The following is a 23,881-nucleotide window of genomic DNA, read 5'->3' as shown; positions in this document are numbered from 1 at the left end:
AACACAGTGATCACACATTACAGTTCTGACATTCTTGGTAAGTGCCCATTTTCTCCTTTTTTTTCCCAAATCTCCACAAATTCCTAATCAGAAGGAAAAAAAATCCAAAAAACAACAACAACCAACAAAAACTCTACACACAAACACAACAAAAAACCAAACCAAACAAACAAGCTTGTGAAAAAAAGTTCACTATTTAAATATTTAAATCAAATATTATGCACATAAAGTTCTTTAGTCAGCTTTTGATGTTCTGCTATTTTCATTTACTGCACAGACATGTTCTCTCCTACCATGAGGTGCAGAGAATTTCCAAGACTGTCATCTCTAGACCTTTTAATTATTTTACACGTTTTTGTCATACTCTGCATTTTTAAATAGAAAATATGAAAAATTAAAATGCTGGGGTTCATCCACACTGCATGAACCACAACAGTGATTTAATATATTCATCTTGAGTGGGCCTGTTACAATCACAGGTTTTTCAGTGGAGAAGAAACCTGAACTGGCATTATACAAATGATTACACAGGGAACTACATTCAGACCACAAATTCAAGCTCCCTTCTTTTTATTATCAGGCTTCCAAGTCTGAAGCTGTAGTTAACTGACAGGTGTTTTCAGAACACAGGGAAAATCTGTCACAGGGCTTACTGTATTTGCAGTGAACTAGAAGGAGATGTAGGTTGGTTTTTTGTGTGAGTTTGGGGAAGTGTTTTTGGAAATGCTCAGATTGAGGCTTCTCTCAGCATGATTCCTTTTAGACTTTTTAGTTCTAAATTAGTCAATCCACTGCTGTACTGTTCACCATAAATCCCACAGCCTTAGTTTGCTCCGAACTCACTAATTTCTACAACACCTTACTTTCAGGGCTTGGAGGTTCTAGAGTATTCTGGCTCCATTGTGTATCTGAGTGCACCTCAAATCATCATCATAATAATGTCCAGAAGCAAATTTCTGCTTGCTGGGAAGTGGAGGGAAGTGCTGCTGTCCCATTTGCAGGGGGGGAACTGAGAGCAGGGCTGTGCTGCAGTCACTGCAATGGCAGCAGTGTGTGCCTCTTGCCAAGGTGTGCTTTTATCGAGCTACCTCATGTACTGACAGCAAGGTAAATACAGGTGTGACACACAGAAACTGGCACAAGGTGAAGAATTCACCCAGGAAGCAGAGACAGCAGCCAGCACACAAGCTGCCCTTGCAGAGATAATTAAAGTAGCTCATGAGGTATATCAGTCCACTGTCTATAAAGGACTCTGAGCATATCCCGCTCTCATGCACACATCCACCTCCAGTCAGGTGAATTCCACCTCAGTTTCACAGTGAAAACACACTTCACCTCAAATGTGCTCTTGTACAGAATAAAGACCCAAGCTTCTTTTGTTAACATTCTACTCACCGCAGAAGGTATCACAGATCTGCAGTGGAACTGAATAATCCACATCTGTTCTCCAGCCCTTTCAAAAGAAAGAATTGAGGCTTATTCCCCTTTCAGCAGAGCTGTTACTAAGCACTTGTGTTGACAAAACGAGATGGCTTTATTAGTTTACTCAAGGGACTGCATTTTAAATCTGTTTCTAAATATACACATATGGAGATTGCTGGTCTAGTATATATTGAGTTGCAATCACTTTTAGGTCTCTAAATGATAGAGCTAATCATAATTTTTGTTGCTATTGTTGACTGACAGATAATGTCTTACTTACAAAATAAATAATTTATGCAGGAAATTATCAGTCTCCCCACCAAATTTCATTTCTCACTAGGGAAAGACTAACTACTCTCATTACTCAGTAAGCTTTTGCCAATCTCACTTTCATCTTCCCTCTTTCTTCCCAGCAGCGCAAAGTGAAGGTGAGAAGGGCCTTCCAGGGCAGCTGCTGGAGCCTCAGAGCTCACTCTCATTTCTTTCAGTGTCTGCTGAGAACATTTACTCCAGAGAGGCATAAACCTATCAATAAGCTTCATGCTCATTTTCTATGAACAAAATTTCTTAATGAAGTTCAGCTACAGAAACAGTGTGCAGAAATCTCAGAAATCATTTGCTCAGTTCTACTTTCCTGAGTGCTAATTCTAGGACACCATGCACTTGCTGTGCTGTTTACTATATGCCTCACCTTTTCTAGTCAATGTCAATTTTCATCCATTATTTACTTGGATCTTTTGATAGCTTGGAACTTTTTATTTATGAAGGAACACATAAAGACAGGATTAGCAATATCCTGATGATATCCTTTTATCTGCCACTGACAAAGGAGCAAGATCATGGAGAGCAACTTCTCAGTTAATTAATGTCATCTCTAAGAAAAGTGGTGGCAGCATACCAAGCTTTAAATAATGCTCTTTGCCAACTTGATTTGCACAGTAATCAGATTTAGCTGAGAGGAGAAAGCAGTGAGAGTACTTGCTGGTTTGCTAGGTGTCTTAATGATTTTTTATTAGTTTATTTTGTACAGGGTACCTGGCAAAAAGCAAGACACATACCTGAATGCAAATTGTTGACCCACACATTTCCTGTGACATAGTGATTGAAACAGGATCTCCCTAATGAATAAAAAAAAAAAAGCTGAAAATCGCCATTTTCCATACCTGAAAACAATGAAAACACACTGTGTCTCTTCAGTTCTTTGCTTTGGTTCCCAATAATGCTATTAGAGTTCTACTGTGTTAGAAAATCAATGGAAGGTTATTTATTTTCAGAGCTAACCCCAGATCTCAATGACCATAAGCAGCTGGTGTTGCCAAGCAGAGTGTGGCAGCACAGGAAGGGGGCAAATGTTACTGCATTTTATGGAGCATCACAAGGAGGAAACTCCCCCCCTCCACTGTTTGCTTCCTCCCATCATCTTCACTTCTTTTCCCTGGTGTATGAGCTGAAGGAATGACCCTGTCTTTACAGCTCTTCTGGACTTCCCATCCCATTGTATGCAGAGAACAAGCTGAGCCTTAGGGCAAATTTGTCCTAAATGACTGGCTTGACATTTAATATCTGATTGATTATGGTTTGTCCTCAAAATAATGTCTGTTACTCCACCACTAGCTATGCATTCTACACCACTCTCTTCAGGGTGGCAAACTCCTAAAGTAATTGGGGGCAAATTAGGTGAATAAATTCAAGCATGACCGAAGAGGAATTAGTAGTTAGAGGATCAACATTGGTTTCTGGGAACACAGAGTGAGGTCTTGATGAAAACTTTGTGTACACTGCTCATGGTGTTGAGACAGGAACTGTATGTAATTTATTTTGGAGTCCCATTCTGTCACAGTAGCAGAGACATAACAGCTCTGTACCAAAGGGAAGAAAACAGCATGTCTAAATGCATCAGTGCCTTCATGAAACACACATTTCACTATCTAGCTGTGATTTATTGGTGTTCCACCATTATGCCTTTCACTTAGCTATTCACACAGGGAACCTTTAAAACCAGAAAATACAAACTCCACAGATTTCATGTGAAATAGATCAGCTGAAGAGAACCTTCCCTGAGTGTTGACAACTATTCTACAAGATCTCCATTTCTGCCAGTAATACAGCATTTTCCAGACAGCTTTTCCCTTTAGGATAGACTCTTGATATTGCCACCAATGCCCTCTGTGGTCTGTGTTAATTAGGATAGCTGTTTTTTCCCAAGCCTTTTGCCATGATTATTCAGCTCTGGGAACTCCTAGAGGAGCAAGTTGTTATCTTCCATTTTTGCATGTCCTCAGACTGTGCTGAGTTGGAAAACTCTTTTTTATCAGCTGTTCTGTTACATTCAGCACCAGAGGTGCACTAACAATCTAAACTGATCCATTAGAAAACAAATTCAGCATTCAGTGTCCAGCCCATCATGTTAAGAAATGCTTGTTCATAACTGCCTGATTGTGCACTCTTCCCACTAGAAGAATCACAAGCACCTGAAAAAGGCAGAGTTGCATTGTGTCCCTACATAGTGACAAGTACAGCTGGAATATACCTTACAGAGAGGACAGATGTAGGAGCTGTGCTTGTGTGCTCTAAAACACATCCCCCTATAGCCAGGAGTAACAATTCAAATCACAATATCTAGATTTCTCAAATTTCTCAAAATTCATCATGTGCCAGCTCATGTGCCTGGTCAGTGAAGCAGACAGCAGGAGCACATATTTAGCAGTGGATCTGAGAGTGCTGAGGAGCTGGCTGCTGTATTTCAGCATGGTGGTCCTGGTAGCTGCTAGGATCTATCCTGCTAATATTGTCCTGTTTGAAAAATAATACTCTGGCCTCTCTTTAGCTCTTTGACCTCACTTCCTAGATGTGTCTCTCAGCAGATCACAATTGGGCCAACAAGGTAACTGATAGGCAGGGTTAAAGGGCAAACCACAGTGCAGCACTGAAAATGTGTGGGACATAGACTAAGTTGCAAGAGAGGAATGAGGCTCTCATGACTAGCTGCTGCCTGACACTGAAATCTGACCCTCCCATAATCTTTCCCCTCTCTGTCCCCATTTTTTTGGATGAAGCAGTTGTGTAGCCACACCATCAGCTGGCTCAAATAGATAATTTGGCTGAAAATGAGCCCTTTCTGCGTGTTGAGTTTGTATTGGCAGCTGTGATATTTAGAGTTCATAATGGATTGATGCCTCAAGTCTTACATTTCATGATGTGTGATTTGCCAGGTCAGCTGTATCAGTGACCCATATATGAAATATTAACAGGAACATTTGCTATATACATAATACAAATACCACACTACAAAAATGACATTAAAGGAATATTAAAGTTCCCCTCAATAGTCACATCATTTGATGTGACTCATTGGACTTCAGCATCTTTATTTATTTCTTGTTTCAGTGTGAGATCAGATTTAGAACTACATGCTTTTAAAATGTTCCAGTAATTGTTGCAATATGTACATGGTTTATTAATGGATTCAAGCTGCAGAACAATATACGGAATAATATATGAATGAAGTTAGGTATGTTTAAAAGCCTTAAAAAGTTTAAGAAATAATATATACAAACCACAGAGACTGAATGATGCATCCCAAGAGATTCACATGAAGCCATCTGCGTCCTGTTACACACAAGCACTGAGAACTGTGCCTTGGTTTGGGATGTGAAGAAAACTTGTATTTGTTCTGCAACTGCAGCAGTCCTCATTTTCCAGGCTGATATTAGGGGAAAATACTTACTTTTAGATGTACAAGGACCATACAGTATATTCTAAAATTTATGCCTAAAATAAAAGCTTTTTGTATTTTTAAGTGTTATCAAATTATATGCAAATAATTATTTTAATTATTTTGATTCCTACAAGTTACTTTTTATACTGTTGAACACTAGATCTACTGAGGATACATAGAAGTAAAAAGCTGTCAAGTCTCTTTGACTTAGTTTACAATTTACAGTGTTGTTGAACATTTCTCACTTCTCATATCTAGTGATTTAAATATTTTCCACAATATAATGTTATTTACAATTTCCACAATATAATGTTATTTACAATTTAATGTTTATTTACAATTTTAAAAATCTATTTACCTGGAAATTCTCCATGAGCAAATGGACATTTAATCCAAGATCCTCGTTTGGTGGTAAACTGAAAGCAGAGAAATCTGTTATGAAAACTGGATTTTCTATTTCAATCTGTGGCAAATATTCAACTAGTGATGATCAGGGAATTCCAGAAAGTTGCAGAAGATTAATTCACAGCTTTCCTCCTTCATTGTATCTTCCAACCCTTAACTTAAATTAGATCCCCTAATTCTTCAGGTATTTATAATCATGCATATTTTATATAAATATCTGGTCCCACTGACCTGAAAGTAATTTAAAAGAAAACAATAATATGCCTGTATTGGCCTTATTTGGATTTTTTTCCCTCAAATAGAATAGTAAGAGATTCGTCATTAAGTGTTGATCATTTTATTTTCAAATATTTACTATGAAAAACTTTATATGTTAAATTTAGCATATTCTTCAGAGTTTGCATTGACAAAAAATATTTTTTTCCTGCTTTTCTTAAACAGACAAAAAGGAAGGGAACAATCTGACCTGTGTCTTATCTATAATTGCTGCTGCACTCCAAAACTATCACCTTCTAATCTAATCCTTCACTTTTCCTTCATTGTCAGTTCCCATTTATCAGAGCTATGAAACAAAATATTGATCATAAAGAACATCAGCAGCTCATTTGTTTTAGAGATAGAAGGGCAGTTAATATGTGTTTTACAAAGAAATTCCTTTACCTTCATGCAAAGTCTTGGGTGAGTGTCCACACGAGAATATTTGACCTGCTGGAAGACAGAGCAGTCATCATTAGCTAGATTTATTAACTAGTTTCACAAAATCAACTTCTGCAATTTTCATGGCTTGATTACTGCAAAGGCAACTGGTTTGTTTAATTCATAAACATCCCAGGAAGTTAATCACATAAAATGATTAGAAACAACTGCTGCTTTGGATTACTGAATAGTGTGCTCCCTTTTATCTGCAATATGTAGCATTTTTTATGGTCAGACTGACCCATTAGAGCTAAATTCATTGATTCTTTGGTGGCTTGTGCAAAATTCTGATTACAAAGTCAACTTATTTCAACCCCTTATTTTCCACTCATGAACAACTCATCAGAACACCTAAACATACATCCAAAAGTTTTCCACCATCAGTTGAGAAATCTTTGAATTTTCCATATCCTTATTTCAGAACAGTGAAACGTAGGCTGAATTTTGGAAATACACTTAAGCAATCCACAAAATGTTGTTTTTCTTGATTAACAATTGTTTACCCACCAAGGGCTTCACCACAAAGAGCCTTTTCTTCTAAAAACAATAGCTGCACACATTGCTATACACATGATCCTACTTAAATAAACCCTGCTGCTAAAAGTGACTGAGCATCCTACACGGCCAAACCCTTCCTGTAACTTCTTTTGAGAACATAACAGCAGCGTCCCAGGAGATAGCTCTGCAGGAGCCTGCTCAGACCTGGAGACAGTTTTGTCATTGACAGAGGAAGCCCCAGCCTCAGTCAGGAGGAGTGATGCAGCTTTCGTGCCTGAGTCAGTACATGTGCACAGTATTAGAGTGTGTGGCCTTGTCTGGATTCACAGGACAGTTGGCCCTATCTGAGCAATCTGCAGGAGTTTCCAGCATACTACAGGGATGGTTTTCAGGGTTACAGGACCATAAATGGACCAAATTCAATATCAAACTTGTTAGAATTAACGAGGAAAATAAAGAGAATCCATTCTATCCATGAATGTTGATGATCCTTGTGGGTCTCATCCAGCTCAGGATATTCTATGGTTCTATGATTAATATTAATGTTCAGTCATTAAATGCAATCAGTAAATACAGAAAAACACTCATACTCTGTAATAATTTTGGTTTCTGTTCTGGTGATAGATACAACCATTACCAGCCAGACCCCATTTTAGTCTTTTTTAGCCTTTTTTCTCTCCTGCAAGCAATGAATTGTACTTGTTGCCAGCAGATGAATAATCCCAGAGGGATCAGTCACATCTAGAATTAAATTAATCTGTTTTCTCAAGATCAAAGCTTTGTTGGAACTCATAAATGATGGATCTGAACAATCACTAAAGGCTTGGCCAGGAGTTCCTAATCACAAAAGCATTCGACAGTCTGGAGTCAGCCCCTCCCCAGTCATGTCATCAGAATAATAATATTAATCCAAAAGTTTCAGAATTAATCTCTTGTGTTTGATTTTTTTTTTTTTTTTGCCTTTTCTGTTGTTACTTTAAGTTTGCAGCCTTCTCTGCACAATCAGGCAAGCCTGATTGTGATTACTTTTCATGATAAAACTAATTCTAGTGAACCTCAAAAAGCCAGAGCATTCAGTATTGAAGTGTTAAGCCATTCAAGACATATGCATTTGAAACCCCTTCTCAACTTGAGAAAATAAATGCTGGAAGAACTAAGGGACACAATATTTCAGCACCCACAATTTCAAGACACTGGACCAGGCTGAGGAAGGCGCTTCAGGAAGATCTTAATTACAAAACAATTGTGCCCTACCAAAGTACTGTTATGTCTCCAGAAATATGTAAAGCTTCATTTAATTTATATTTCTGGTGTTTAAATGTTAAATATCTACATCTGATCTAATCACAAAATACCCTTGTGACAGTAAAAATAAGGTGGTACCATCAGAGAGAAATCCCTCCAACCTAACATGCTTATCTCGAGATGAGAAGAGTTGTCCTCACAATGTGTCTGTTTCTTACTTTAAAGGTAACCTGATGTGAACTATAAATAAAAAGCAGATCCTATTTACCCCAAAGAATTTAGCAAACATTACTAGCTGCCCAGTCATCTCCACTTGTTATTTCTTTATAATGAGTCAGTGACTATTTTGAATAAATCATGTGATTAGTGTGCAAGAACAGACTGTGATTATGAATAGTTTTAAGTATCAGAGAAGAAGAGAGGAATTTGCAACTGCTCTTATTCCAAAATCTAGCTCTTCACATTTTGCCTTTGGTGATGCCTTTCAATCTCACAGTTTGAATTAATCCACAGAGCTCTTACTTTCTCAGAAGAATTTTTGAAAGATTTTTCTATATCTTCACAGTGGTCATTCAACTTGGTGAACCTGCATAGGTTAACCATGACAAGGACAGGACAGGCTGGCTCCCAGGCAAGGGTTTGTGTTGATGGGTTATAAACAATATTGTCCCATAGCACCTGTGTATCTGTGCACAAAGAAAGAGGGAAAACATTACTCAAAATGTCCAGACAGGAATCAACACAGCTAATAAGTCTGGTACCTCTACATGTGCTTTAAACCAAAATCTTGGACTTAACACAATAAAACTCATTTTAGGCCACACTTTTTTCTATTTGCTTGGTAAAAAAATTACTTTCATATGTGCACAAATAAGATAATTTCTTTTTCTGTTTTTCTGTTTCTTTCTGAGCTGTCATCTCAGACAAATTTCTGATATTGCTGGAATATTTGTGTGAATAATTTCCTGTTAAGCATAGAACTCATATATAGTTAACTGTGTTCTTTTTCAACTCCTTGCTCCCTCCTTTGGGTTGGGTATTGGACACCCTCAAATGTCTCCTTGAAGCCCTCTTCTCACACCATTTCTAAGCTGACCCTTTATTCCGTCTGTCCAGTTTGTGTGTCACTCAAGCAAATGCGGGAAATGACCAGAAAGTTACTTAGTGTTTTTGTTGGCATAAACTTGGTGAATTATTTGGTCTGACAGTAAGTTGTTTCATCTACCCACAGTAAAACAAACCAATATGATTATTTCCTTGAAGTTTTGCAACACATGATTTTCAGTGTAGATTAATTTAAACTGTGACATACTAATGGAGCTGCTGAAAGTCATTCCTATAAAGAGTAAGCACACAATACTTGCCATTTTCAAAGGGACAAAGCTGTACCCTCCTTGCATCTGGAAGTGCCAGCCAACCCTACAACCAAACAGTGGGCATCAGTTAGAGGTTATCAATTTTTTTAACATTTTACCATTTTTTAAACATTTTTAAGATAAATGTTTTTAACATTTCAGTTAGAATGTGAAAGAAATTCTTCCTGCCAAAGATAAGGATGCTATATTTGTTAGAAAGCTTTGGAAGTAATTTTGTAAAGGTTTTTTTTTTATTTTGTTGTTCATCATTAGGGGCATTGAACTAAGGTGATCCATTCTAACACTATATCCTATTTCTAAGTTGCATATTTGGTCCAATTTCATTTAGAAAATCTTCCACTTTGATTTTCATTAAGTTTCTTACAGTAATTGACCTTATATTATGATTATTGAATGTTTTGATTTCCCTTTCTAGGGGACTCAAAACATTCAATAGTCATAATATAAGATCTCCTGGCCTAGGCAATTGTAAAGGATGCATCCTTAGTATCTGAGGACTGAAACTTAACCCAATCTTCAAGTATGTGTGCATGGCTGCTGCTATGCCCTATTTATTTAGATTCATGTGCAAATGTTTCTGTTCCCATCTGTTTGCTCAGCAATCCTATTGCAGAATTTTCTATCTGCACTGCAGAATTTTCTATTTCTACACTGCAATCCTATTTGCAGAGTATATACTGAGAGAAATAAAATTCTTCTAGTGATCTCATATTTTCAGAGTGGAATGAAAAAATTCCCTAGGCTTCGACAAGACTTTGTGGTTCAGCTTGCCTATTTAGGTATGTGATTTTAGGTCCCACAATGTACACATCTCAATGTGACTAAAGTGCCCAAATTACTGTCACAGTAGCCTTATTTAGACCTAGCCAGAGCAGCCAGTGGAATCTACAGTGCAGTCCAGCACATCCCAAAAGGATTGGCCATCTACATTTGGTCAGTTGAGCACTGACTGTATTAATTAGCTCTCCATTGACTTTAAGAGTTTATTCACCTAATTCAAATGTAGATATCTGTATTTAGATCTTTACATTTAGGTATCTAAATCTGCAAGGTAAATCTAACCTCAAAATTCAGTGAGAAAACTAGGTTCACATAGCATCTTTCTATGTTAGCAGGATAATTTTGAATTTGTTTGGGACCTTTTATTCCTTGTATGAAAGACATTCCAAAATCTCACTTCTCAGGTTATCATGAAAACCTGTAACTATCCTGAATATATTCATGGAATGAATTTTTTCCCCCTTCATTCTCATTGCAAGAATGACTTCCATTTAAAACATATCTTATTTTTCCTTATAAGTGATCCTTCTGGTCTGTATTTGCACAGCAAACATAATTTCTCTTTGTATGTGCTTTATCAGGCTAATGGAAACATGGTATTTGAATTCCTTTTGTAAAACAGTCTCTTCATTCCCCAATCACTACAGATTTTTATGTGCATCTTCCTTTTGAATTAACCTTTCTTAAATATGGATACAAGAATTCCTTACAGTATTTCAAAGAAGGCCTTGCCCGTACTTTCCTGTTAGCTTGGAATAATCTAATCTAACTCACTAACTTTTGTTCCTGTTTACATCTTGATATCAGGGAAGCAAGCTAGTTAATCACCCTGTGATCAACTATTTCACCCAGATCTTTTTGCTTCCACTGTTATTTCTAAATGAGGACTCACATCCTACAGCAAGAATTCTTTTTATCAGAGCAAATGCATGAACTTTCACTTCATCCTTTACACTTCATCGTCCTTCAATTATGTCACATATAAAGATCTCTAGTCTTCTCCAATCACCCTGACCCTCTTCCATTGTTATTATAGGTCCCAACTGTGTTCCAGCAAATCCTATTACACATTCCTGCATTTTGTCCCCATGTTATTGATGAAAGCATTTATATGAGAATGACTCTAAGTGTCATCCTTAAATAACCTCCCTACCAGCACAGGCCCATCCAACAGGAATTGCTGAGTTGGCCCTGCAGCCAGGTACTATCTACCACTCAAATCTTGCCATCACTCTCAGTTTCCTCAATTCCTGTTTTAGTTTCTCATGCAATACTATATCAAATGCTGCTGACATTCAGTCAGATTAAGTCTTCTGTCTTTTCATTGTTTATAAAAAATCAGTCAAAATAATATTACACAACACATTCCATTAATTATTATCAATTTTATCCCATTTTCTTCTGATTGCCATGTTTTAATTAGCATCTACTAAAAGAAATCTCTTCCTTACATTTACGTAATTCTAAGGTCAAAAAAAGCCTTAGTCAAAAACTTGGGCCTAGAGCCTTTTCCTTCAGATTTTTCCTCCTTTCCTTAGCACAAATCCCTAATAAAATTTCTTCAGTCAGAAACACAAATATATACCAAATTCCAGAGTGTATTACCTCAATGCAAAGACAAGGGAGTAGCTGAGAGTATTTCAGAGAAATGGATTTAAGAGATTCCTTTCCTTTTATCTGAAATGAAAAAGATGGTCATAAATCCAAGACAGTAAATTTCTTTTAATTAGATATAAGCTAAATTAGATATAGATAGAGATAGAGATAGAGATAGAGATAGAGATAGAGATAGAGATAGAGATAGAGATAGAGATAGAGATAGAGATAGAGATGATATATAGATAAATATAGACAGAGATGATATAGATAGTTACAAATATAGATTATATAGGTGATACAGATTATGTAGCTGTAGATATAGACATAGATGGCATTTCCTGTGACTATAACCTTAATGAGCATTGCCACCTGCAAGACACCCTCCCCAGTTCCCCAAAGCACCAGGTGTTTAACTCACCACAGCAAATGCCCCAGCATCTTCACACGTGAACCATTTGTGGCACAGGCGAACGTAATAATCTTGATCTTGGGGAAAGTTGGACACATTCACTGTTACCATTTTCCTTGCCCTGTCTAAATTATAAGCTAACTTTCCAGCTGAAAAAAATAAAATCAAGCATGAAATTATTACATCTCTTTCTTTATAACTTTATTATTTCTATTTTATCTATTTATAAAAGGGACAGAATATATTTTATAACTTGATGGAGATGAAAATCAACATCTATAGAATCTTACTTAGAATATTTGAAATTATTATTACTTTATACTCTAATAGTCCTCTTTTTTTTTATGAGATATAATTTTCATTCAACATTATTTAGTTTAGCACTTGTAATACTGAGAGGCCAAGACACCTACCAATTTTACCTCAACCTTGGTACTCGGAACCTTATGTAGTTTATGTATAAATATTTGAAATATACACGATAATACCACTATAAGGGCTGATTATCCCAAGATTGTAATTTTCTTACATAGAGAATATGTGCAACTATGAAAGACAAGTGTAATATGTGAAAGGAATATTTTTTTATACATATATTCTCAGGTATGCCACAAGCAGCGTAGAAGTTTGGCAAATCAATTTCAATCTATTTATGAGGTCTTCAATAGATAAAACATAAAACCAGCAATCCAAAGTGCATTAAAAGAACACAAATTTGTTTCCAAAATCTTATAAATCATATAGAATATCAAAACCTTTACCTCCCATTTTCAATAGAAATATATTTCCAGAACATTACCATGTACCATTTCAATAGAAATGCATAGAAATACATTTCCAGAACATTACCTATCAACTACATGGTAATTATAAGTAGTGGTAGTTGGAAATCATAATTTTTTCTCCCTGCTCATTTAAGTATGAAAACATGTCATTGTGTAGGTCACCAGAACTATCTCACAGCTCTAAGTTGCACAGGAGATCAGCTCACCTGAACAAGCTGGAATATATTTTCCCACATCACTGTTTCTGCAATCTGCAAGGGAGAAGGCAGAGTCTGTTTCAGTGCTGCTTTATTCACATAACTGTGTAAACAAACTGCCAAATTATCCAGTAGATTCCCAACAGGAAACCTGTCTCATCTCTCTTTTTAAGGGCAGACTTGTATACACTTTTAAAGAAACTGCAAAAAAGATAAGTACTCTTCCCACACACAGAGATTATATCACACTATGCCTTAAGGACCTATCTCCCTTTCTGGGGAGATACTGGGAAACCTCAGCAGCAGTAAAGGCTGCAGTTGAGGATTTAGCACCACACTTCTTTACCTAGAACCTAACAACAATAATTTGAGTAATAATATAAATTTGGTTACTTTTTCCTCGAAAAAACAACTCCTATTGTTTACCAGGCTCATTTCTCTGTTATCAATAATTCTGTATTTTTGCTATTCTGACTCCAGCCTTAGAAAGAAACACCCTACCTAGCTCCTAGGGAGCTTACCAGAATTAGAAGCCAGGCAACACTTTCAGAATATCTGATATTTTTATCTCCAAAACTTAACTTTTAAGAACATTAAAACAACTTTTCATGTGTTGCTTTCACCTCTCCTTACATAACACAGTATTGGAGCAGCACTTTACTCTAATTTCCCCGCAGAGTCCTTTTCCACTAAGAAATATTTCCTATTTTCATTTGTTCACTCATCCTTGTAATGTGTCTAAAACTGGGCTTTGTAAAACCTTGCTTCCTCCCCTCTTTGTTCACAAAGTATATATAATATACTTCAATATTATATAATTCAAATAGTGAATATCCTTCAAATATATATCATTCAATAGTGAATCAGAACTGATAAGAAAACTTCAAATATATATAATTCAATATATATACTTCAAATATATATAATTCAGTAGTGAATCAGGACTGATAAGAAAACTGAAGGCTTTTTAAGCACAGAAAGGCCTTACTTGTACCCAAGTGTCAAACCATGCAGCAGAAATGACACTGTACCAAGGGGCAAGGACAGGAACCATCCACCCATGGACTCTGGAGGTGGGAAGGCAGGACAATCCCAGCCTGGGATTGAACAAGGGGTCTCATGTCATTTTTTGCTTTTTCCTTCTCTGGCCACACTTTATCTTGATTGGACCACGGTGCTGAATCTATTTTTGTGTGCACATGGCATAATTTGTAAAAAATTCCTGGGCACTTCACTCCAAAACATGGAAAAACGCTACCTAATCTTTTCCAGTTACATGTAACAGGCTATAGAACAGGTAGTTAATGAAAGTAAAAATAGATTTCTATAGACTTTCTTATGAAGCTTTCCTCAGCTTCTGAAGCCACCCCTGGGCCACCCCTGCAAAGAAGCAGGAGCTCCACTGAGGCACAGAGAGCAGGCCGGGCTGAGCCTGCAGGCAGAGAAGGAGCATGTGCCAATCACAAGGAGGGCAACAGGGACAAGTGCATAGTGTAAGCTCAGTTTCCACATAGCTTTAGACATAAACTCTGGCTTTTATACCAAGTCGAGGCCTTTACTTGCCAACAAAAAAATCACTGAAATGTAAACTAAGACTGGTCCTGGCGTACATGAGCTACCATCAGTTAGGTCAGTGAGTCAGGTCATATCCCAGAATGTGATTTGGATGTGCTTTTGACTTCGAGGTTTTTTTTTTGGTTGGTTGGTTTGGGTTTTTTTATTTTAAAGATATTTCCTGAAAAGCATCTGATTTAAGATGTTTCCTACCTTCAACATAGTATTGCTGACTCAGCTTGACTTCACAGTAATGTGGTACAGTTTTCATGGTCACATAGATGTGTTGTGCTACATTGACTTCAATGCAATTGAATTGTATCTGTACCTGTTTAAAACATTGATAAAATTGAGTTCTCATATGACTTCCAGAAAAACCTTTGGTTAAGATATTAAAGAGAAAAATATTCTTTGCTTAAACATATTTACATTTAAGAACAGCATTAAGCAGTCAATAATGTAGCATTAGGAATGTAAAAGAAGCAGATACAAGTTAATAAAAGGATTTCAAGGAGTATCATTATTTCTTGTTGCTGTCACCTTCACTTTTAGAAATCCAAATACCTACAAGATATCAAATAATCCTAAAGCCATAGAAATATCAAAAGCCCCAGTCTATACACATTTTACAAGCACAAACCTTAGCAGAATGAAAAAAAAACTCTTAAGTCTTAAAAGAAGTGTTTAAATATTTAATGGCAACTTCAGAAAATGTAATAACTCAAATAATAGTTTATGAAACAGAAAGTAATTTAAGAAACAAAAGTTGCGGTCCAGTTATAGCAGGTCATTCCCTCACTGCTATCAGTTAACTATTAAATTCCTTGTAGGTTTTCATGTTGGATAGTCTCTTACTTGGTAAAAAGCATTTGGAGGGTAAAAGACGTCTTATGTTACCATTTTAGTGAGTGAACTGAAACTAGGAAAATGTGATTAAATATCTTTGTTGATTCTTGCCTATAAACTTGCCTTACTCTAAAAGCTGCTGGCTACTGACTGGTGGCCCTGCATTGCCCATAGGGATGGATGTTCCATCATCAAGAGATACCAAGTGCAAACTGCAGCTGCAGTTTGGGAGAACTTTGTTCCACACGTGCAATCGGTGTAACATTGTACAAAGCACACGAAGCAACCTTTGTGTACGGGATTAGTAACCATTGCCCACCAGTAACTGCAAAAATTCGTGCCTTTCAAACACCTAGTCAAGGGTGGTTCTTTTTTGCCTCAGTTGCAAATTTTAGCAGCAAATACTTCCCTTTAACAGATACTGCTCCTTCCAAGGGCCTAGGACAGATGAGCACAAGTGCTTAGGCACCCGTCTGTCTTCTAGATGTGTAAACTCCAGTGATATGTTTGACTGAAGTAATGTGCACCTAAAATCTCTGTAGCATTACTCTTCCTAGACGCTGGAGTCAGAAAACCTTCCACACAATTTGGAGGGCACAAAAAGAAAGCTGGCAGGACTGGTAGGAAAATTAGGCTCTGCAGAGACAGATTCCCTTGTCAAAAGGTAAGCGGAAGAAGTACAAAGATGGTGGAAAATTGAATTTATATTTTGTAAAAGGGAATTTCGTTGTGGATTTTCATTTGGCTATGCTGAAGCATATATTTACCTTCTTTCCATTAAGCATCTTGCTTTTTTTCCTGGTGAATCTCACATTTATGCATTGAGATTGCTGTGTGTCCAGTGAAAAAGAACATATTTCCAGCCCACGGACATTCTCTGAAATGAGTTAGGAACAGATTGCAAAAATATAATTTAAGCATGTTTAGGATCAAAAACACAAATTAAAATACGCCATATCATAAGCTTTCCTTCTAAGTGAAAGGCACATGTATCTCTGTTAAAAAAGAGACATTATATATAACTCACACATAGAAGTAGGAAGAAGGGTTTATTACAGATGGTACAAATTAAGCTTTAATTATGCAAGTTTAAAAATAAACCTATTAACTCAGAGAAGCAACTAGGAAATATCTAAGTGGTAACATATGAAGCACATGAATGGCAAGGTAAAAATAGACTATGTGCAGGAACTTGATATATTTCCATTTTCTTGCAGTGCAGAACTGTAACTTCAGATGAATAAACTGTTTCTCCTTCTGTAGGGGCAGTCACTCATGTTCAGACTATCAGAGCAGACAGAATGAGTGTGTGTGCCTGTGTGGATGCCAGAGCAAGAAGGAAAAGGGCAGCTGTGTGCTTGGGGCACTGGCAGAGGACAAGTTACATGTGTTACATGTTGGAAGCCAGAATTCATTATCTCAGTTCTCATTCACTTGGGAAGGGTCACAACTTCATCCTGTTTTGTAGTGAAATGCTTTCACAAAAATATTTTTCTGAGAACATTACATGAAAACAGCTTGGTCCCAAACATTACAATATGGAACAAATTTTGACTGAACAGCCATAAAAACAAAGTGAACAGAAAGGGCTCAATAGCAAAGTTGATTCCTACCATCCAGACTCAGTGTTCCTTTAATGTTTAAATGAAGAGAGCATGGGCTTCCTTGCACACATTTCATCACTGTTGAGATCTTCATGCTTTTCAGCACCATAGAAGATAAAGATGCAGGAGCATCATGGCAGAAGCTGTTAAAAATGCCGCCTGCAAATGCAAACACAAGGGCAGAGAAAACTCATTGCACACAGGATGTCTGGGGGAGAGCAAGCACTACAGGGGAAGTTCCAGCTCTCCTGAAATCAGTAAGAAAGTGACCAGCAAAGCCAGTACTTTACCTAAGACTTTCACACAGCAAACATGGCTATGTAGGGGGTTGGAATAAATTTCTAGGCTTAGGGAAATGTTAACCCACAAGAGGAAGCAATCACACTTCTAAAAACTATGATTAGCAGAACACACCTAGACTAATACTGGTTCTAATTAGTTAGATCTGCTAAACTGATACCTTATATAAACTTTTTTTCAAAACCATTGCCTGCATATTGTGAGCACTCTCATAATAGTACTTTAATTTTAGGACTTTCTGACTGTCTCCATTGCTGTTAAAATTTCACTTTCACACAAGAGGGCACCATTGCATTCCTAGTCATGGAAGAGTGCCTTACACCTACAGGATTTCCTTCTGCTTTAGACCAGAACAAGAGTAGAATAAATATTATCCAGGCCTTCTTCAAGGCCTATGGATTACTGTGTTCTTCAAGGCACAGAACACAGTAATCCATAGGCACAGAACACAGCTACTACGTCTTCTTTTATTTCCCTGTGTAAATTTAGACATTCCAAAGCTGTAGGAAATGGGTTTGCAGAGCTAAAACTATAGGCTAGGAAAAAAGGAAAAAATAGTCTTAAGGCCCCAAACCTCAACAGTTAGCATATTTCATCTCTTTCTACTTCTCAGTCTGCCCTACACAGAAATCAGGTACTTATTTATGAATTTATATTGTGAATTATAATACGATTTAATCCCCAATGCATTCCTTGGGCTTCTCTACTTCACATCCATTGTTTGTAGTCCCAAAAACTAGTAATTCAAGAAACTATCAGAACAAACAACCAGAGAATTGGGTTTTGTCCCTTGGCTTTGTGGTTCTGCAACGCAACACAGCTCTTTTTAGCTGTAACTATGTAACTACTATTTCTTTGAAATATTTCCTAGACTTCTCACTTTCATATACAGCATGAAAGCTAAAAACCACCCAAGTAAATAAAAAAAGTATTTTCTTGACCATTCTCCTTCCCCTGGTGAGAGGCTAGAAAAACAAAAACAAAATAACCAAACAAAAAAAATTTATTCATATAATTCAGCTGTTCAAAATGCTCCTAGAAGGAGTTCAACTAGTATGGCAAAAGGTATGGAAGTACAAAACAGCAGTGCCACAATACTGTGCTTGCCATAAAATTCAGGATAGCACTCTTAATAAAATCACCAGGAAATGGCACATCCCTCAATGTCAAGCCAAAAAATATTGTCAAGTGTGGATGCTCATTGACTCACATGGATTGGCATCCACAGTTCTCACAGAGGAAAGGTATGGTGAAGGAGGAAAGACAAAGCTAATCCTTACTTATCCTTCCAACCCTTCCAGTGAAGGAAAGTGCTCTAAATTCAAAGACTGAAAGTGTATTAACCTGAACAGGACTTCATCCTTCTTTATGAGTTCCTCATTTTCCCAGTGTCCCATTGCAGCTGCAGGCCACTGTCAAAGATCAGATACTGATACTGCAGGATGTGAACACAGGCTGGCATAAATGTGGCACCTTCCCTTAAATCTGTTAAATCTGTTAGGCCTTAAGTGCCCTCACACCTGGTATCAGGAGAAATAACTCCTGTGTGATACATATCACTTACACAGTGTCAGAAGGGACAAACCCTTCACACCCAAATCTCCATCCACACTGTTGGCCTGGTTTTGTGTCATTGACCATATTTTGGAGGCAACGGGACATGCTGATAAGAACCAAGTGGAAAAGCATGGGAAAACAAGGACACTTTATCTCCACTGGCAGCTGATCAACTCTGCATTATCCAAAGAAATACTGACAACTAGCAAAGACAATTTATGCAAACCAATGAAAAAACATAGATCACTCAAAATATACATATAAGGCTTTAAGAGCAGTTGGAATACCTTCACTCTTGAAGAATTTATAAACATTTCCACAGAGATGAGACAGCCTTCAGAAGTACAGTGCGCAGCAGCTGGATATAAACACTGTATTCCATGTTCCAAGAATGGGTGGTGTAATTATCCTGAAGGTATCTCAGGATGGAAAGTTATTACACAACACACAATTAATCCACCCACAACAAACTGGAAGTTTATCATATTGCAGAATTACTTGGTAATTATTACTAATAATGTGATAAGTGACTATTAGTTTGAGCTCTGTCTCTTTGCTCAAAAATATATTTTCCTGACTGCATCTTATGAGATGGAGTTGTGGATGCCCAATGGTATGTGGGAGTAACTATTTCTGCTTAAAGTTTGGTTATTGGTGTAAATTTCTTGATCCAGGCTTATAATCTCACCCATTGCCATGTCTGCATAGAAATTATTTAAGGGCAGGGCATTGTTTGTAGACATATGTAGATAGATAGATAGATAGATAGATAGATAGATAGATAGATAGATAGATAGATAGATAGATAGATAGATAGATAGATAGATAGATAGATAGATATTCAAAGTGGATAAGTCTTTACAAAGCATTCTGTTTGGGCGTGTTTGACCTTATTTTTTAGGGGTAGGGGGAGGAAAGTGTCATGACTTAGCTGAATTTTCTCCTTAGCTGTTACAGCCTGAGGTATGGTATCATCAGATGTCCCAGGGTTGGTACTAACTCATGAAAATTCCAAGTCAACCTGGGTGCATTCCTGACATTGGATCAGCATCAGACAGATGCAAAAACACCCTGCTGTCCCATCAGCAGAGACACTGTTCTCCTTGATCACAGTTTATACTTTCAAACTTAGAACAAATATGTTACGCACTGAATAAATGATATTATGCTTCCACTTTGGATTTTTTTCCATTAATTTTATGATAGATTTTGAGAATTGCAAAACATGCTGCAAAACTCATTAGTAATAATTTAAATGGATCATATCATGCATGAGGATACTAGCATTGGATTACAGTAAATACATGATACATGTATTTACTGATTCTGTCAGGATGACCTGACAGAAAATAATTTTCATTGTATAAATCATCACAGTAGGAGACTCATTTCTGACTAATTCTTCAGTAAGAAGAACTCCTACTTTATCATCTTTTAATCCCCCCTTAAGATATTTTCTTCTGGAACACACCCCATTTTCATTTTCACACAAGTAGTTTTATCTATACCACAGAAGACAAAGATACATCTTGTTACACAAACCATCTGTTGGGTAAATCTTACCTAAATTTACTGTTTATGAATAATAGCTGTAATTAGCCCTACATGAGAGAGGGATTGTTACTTTAGTGAAAGGTTCCTCAGTTATGGGCACGTATAAGCCCAGGCATAGAGAAACCAAGGCTTATTATTCAGCATGTAGACATTTCCTTGTACTTTTGCCATCAACTCAACCACAGCACATATTTTTTTTTAATCTGATGATGCAGCAATCAACCCAGAACTGTCACAACAGCAAATCCCACCTTATGTACAGCTGGATAATAGAAGCCAGAGCTGAGCAATGGATATGCAAAAGAAATGAATAGATGGATAATTTGAAGCCTCAGGTATGAAATTGGAGAAGAGCATGGGAAAAAAAAGGCAGAGAAAACCTATTAATAACAAGACTGAGACAACACCCAATAGAAAATCCTAACTGGTTTTTTATCTGATATATCTTCCCTAAAGTATTGTAAGAATCTGAGCTACTTAAGGATACTGACAGTGCTAAATCTGGGAGCATCTCTAGAATTGCTTCACTGGCACATCAATCCATGACTATAAATTACAGTAGTATTTCAAACCTATTTGCATATGATTTACCACAGTATCTGTTGCATCTGTTCATTAGGATGATTCAACAAAATTCGTCAGCAAAGTAGATATGCAGTCCTACAATAACCACATGGTGCACTTCAGTTAATAAGTACCAAAATTCACTACTTGTAAGTACTTACAGAAATTATAAAATTGGTTAAATTTTAGACTGACAGCCTCTCTTTCACAAGAGATGGCACTGCACAGTAAATTAAAAGAGTTTCATGGTTATGTGTTCAGAAAACATTTCAAACTTTTAGAGATATTGAACAACACTGATATACTGTGCCAAATACCTTTTCTGAAAATGTAATTTTTTTTTAAATCATTGATACTTTGATATCCATGCATGAATATATTACAATGAATTTCAAATACTACAGTAGTTCTTATGTCTAGAAGAGCAGGAGGAAGAAGGCAGAGTCAAAGTCACACTGCCAAATGCTGCTGAGGTGGTTGTTGCAAATTTTAGGAAATATCTTTTTGCTGCTAAAAGAAATTACTGCTGCAAAAGCCCTCTTCTAGACCTAGTTAAGGTCTTTTAAGGTAATTTTATCTCAAATAACAAATAATTTTAAAAAAATATAGAAAAGAAAGTATGCAAAGGATTATACACCCACTGTTGCACAAGTAAATTGGGATGAAGACAAAAAATGCTTTTTCATCACCCTTCTAAGGCTGAGTAATTCTACATGTTACTTGTGTTGAAGATAGCTATAAGTTTTTTCAGACAGCACTGAAAAACCTACAACCAGCTTCATGTATATCATCCTCAAAGATATGGATCTTTAGTTTACAAACCCTTCAGTGGCCTTCCAGTTGAGTGAAACATCTAGCTTATCTGATGTGCATCATCTGCATCAGGGCTTGGACCAGATGACTCCCAGAAGCCCCTTCTGGCCTCAGCTCTGAGCAACTCTGGCAGGCAACAGAGAGTGACAACCCCTCTTGCCTCTCTCCCAGCACAGAAATCCCCTTGTCCTAAAATGGATAGAATGAATCACCACCTCGTGGTACCTGTGAGTCTGCACTATCTAGACCTGCATTTGTGTAACACCCAGCAGAGATTTTAACTCATAACCAACAGAATTACGGGTGTTCTTACCTTTGAGAACAGGCTGAAGGGCTTGATTTTCTCAGCCTGTACTGTTCAAGGATGTAAAGGCATGCTTCAGCTAGCAAAGCAAGGGTGGACACCCCTGTTTCTTCTTCTACCTTCCACATACTTTGTGCAACTACCAGCTCAGCTGCCCAATCCTAACAGGATTCATTTACAACCCCTGAACCAGCCACCAAAGCTTCACTGTGCAAAAGACCAGAGATTTTTTCTGGTGGAACTTTTAACTGCATCCCTTCCATACACATGTTCTTTCTCTCCATCTCAACACAATCCCATAAGTGCCATGCATTCTGAGTAAGGATTCATGCCAGCTGGCATTCAGCTCATGCCCCATCAGCATCTCACATGCTTGAGCTCAGCATTGGATCTCCCCCCTGTCTATGGGGATTCAGGAAAGGCTCTGTGGACACCAGCAGTGCTCGGAGCTGAGCCTCCAGCTAGGACTGTCCTCTCAGGGGGGACTGACTGTCCTCTCAGTGGGGACTGTGACTGTGACTGCACTCTCAGGGGGACTGTTTCCAAGGCAGCTGCCTCCCACTTCCCTGCAAATGGCTGTGTGCACTGGAGGAGTGACTGATGGAGGCTCCAGAGGTCAGGTAATTCAAGCCCCTTTGTTATTACTGTGGGCAATATCAATAATGAGTAGAAGCAATAAAACCATATAAATGACTTAGAAAACTCTCCTTTACTATGGTAAGGAAAACTATAAAGCAATAGTCATTATTAACCTAGTATTTATTAAAATCTACCAATTTCCAATGTTGTTTATGAAAGAACTGGTGGTAAATACCCTGTCATGACAGTGATCTGATGTCACTAGAATAACGGATTTAATATCTTTAATAAATTATCTTTAAAAATAAACATAGTAAAAATGTAAATTATGTGTACTCACCAGAAGGTTTGCTTTTACAGTGAATCCCCTGCAAACAGAAAAAAAATATTTTTAAATCTGAGATAATAATAAAAATAAATATTGCTCCATCATTGTACACAAGTAAACATACCTTAAACAGATAAACATATTCATAGTCCACAACAGAAACAATTTTCAAAGTTAAACAAATTATTTTCCAATACAGTAAAAAAGCACATCAGTGCTGCATATGATACATATGGGGGCACAAGATCAGCATTATCCTCATTTTCATTTATTTCTACTCAGGTGTTTAGTTGCTTTAACAAGTATAAGAGTTCCATCAAACAAAGACATTATTTTATCAGGTACTACCATTCCTACTGACCAAGAGTTCCTGCATTATTTCATTAAACTCTACAATGGATTTGTTTAGACCAGGGCAAAGAAACCTAATTATTTTACAATGGAAAATATCTAGAATATTGTTGAATATATATTATTTTTAGAAGACCCTACTAGAAAGGAAGCATTATGGCAATTGCAAATGAAGTCTAGAAATAAGACTTTTTATTTCAGACAGCTGGCTTAGAAGACTGAAAATTAAATTACTCAACCACAGTACTTATTGTGTTCAAGGGAAAGTGTCTTTGTAAGAGGCAAAGTGAACCTGGCATTGAGATTTTAACAAGCTTCCAGCTATCTTTCAGACAGACTACATCCATTTTCCCAGTAAAATAAACACTTAACCACACACTAAAATTTTGTAGAGTAC

At 37.1% G+C, this 23,881-nt stretch overlaps 1 protein-coding gene across 1 annotated transcript in view; it reads right to left on the bottom strand.

Moving 5' to 3' along the window:
- IL17REL (interleukin 17 receptor E like) overlaps positions 1–23,881 on the bottom strand; it is a 44,338-nt gene that overhangs the window by 3,516 nt on the left and 16,941 nt on the right. The window contains exons 2-15 of the mRNA XM_063155932.1: positions 23,146–23,173; positions 17,144–17,293; positions 16,298–16,407; positions 14,898–15,012; positions 13,140–13,184; positions 12,158–12,297; positions 11,746–11,817; positions 9,349–9,403; positions 8,507–8,670; positions 6,206–6,253; positions 5,499–5,556; positions 4,980–5,125; positions 2,481–2,540; positions 1,396–1,453 (exon numbers count right to left, since the gene is read on the bottom strand). Of these exons, the coding sequence (XP_063012002.1) occupies positions 1,396–1,453; positions 2,481–2,540; positions 4,980–5,125; positions 5,499–5,556; positions 6,206–6,253; positions 8,507–8,670; positions 9,349–9,403; positions 11,746–11,817; positions 12,158–12,297; positions 13,140–13,184; positions 14,898–15,012; positions 16,298–16,407; positions 17,144–17,293; positions 23,146–23,173 (1,249 nt within the window). The remainder of the gene's footprint in view (positions 1–1,395; positions 1,454–2,480; positions 2,541–4,979; positions 5,126–5,498; positions 5,557–6,205; positions 6,254–8,506; positions 8,671–9,348; positions 9,404–11,745; positions 11,818–12,157; positions 12,298–13,139; positions 13,185–14,897; positions 15,013–16,297; positions 16,408–17,143; positions 17,294–23,145; positions 23,174–23,881) is intronic.

Source organism: Melospiza melodia, chromosome 4, assembly GCF_035770615.1.
Source record: "Melospiza melodia melodia isolate bMelMel2 chromosome 4, bMelMel2.pri, whole genome shotgun sequence".
Classification (NCBI taxonomy): domain Eukaryota; kingdom Metazoa; phylum Chordata; class Aves; order Passeriformes; family Passerellidae; genus Melospiza; species Melospiza melodia.
This window is presented reverse-complemented; position numbering and strand designations above follow the sequence as displayed.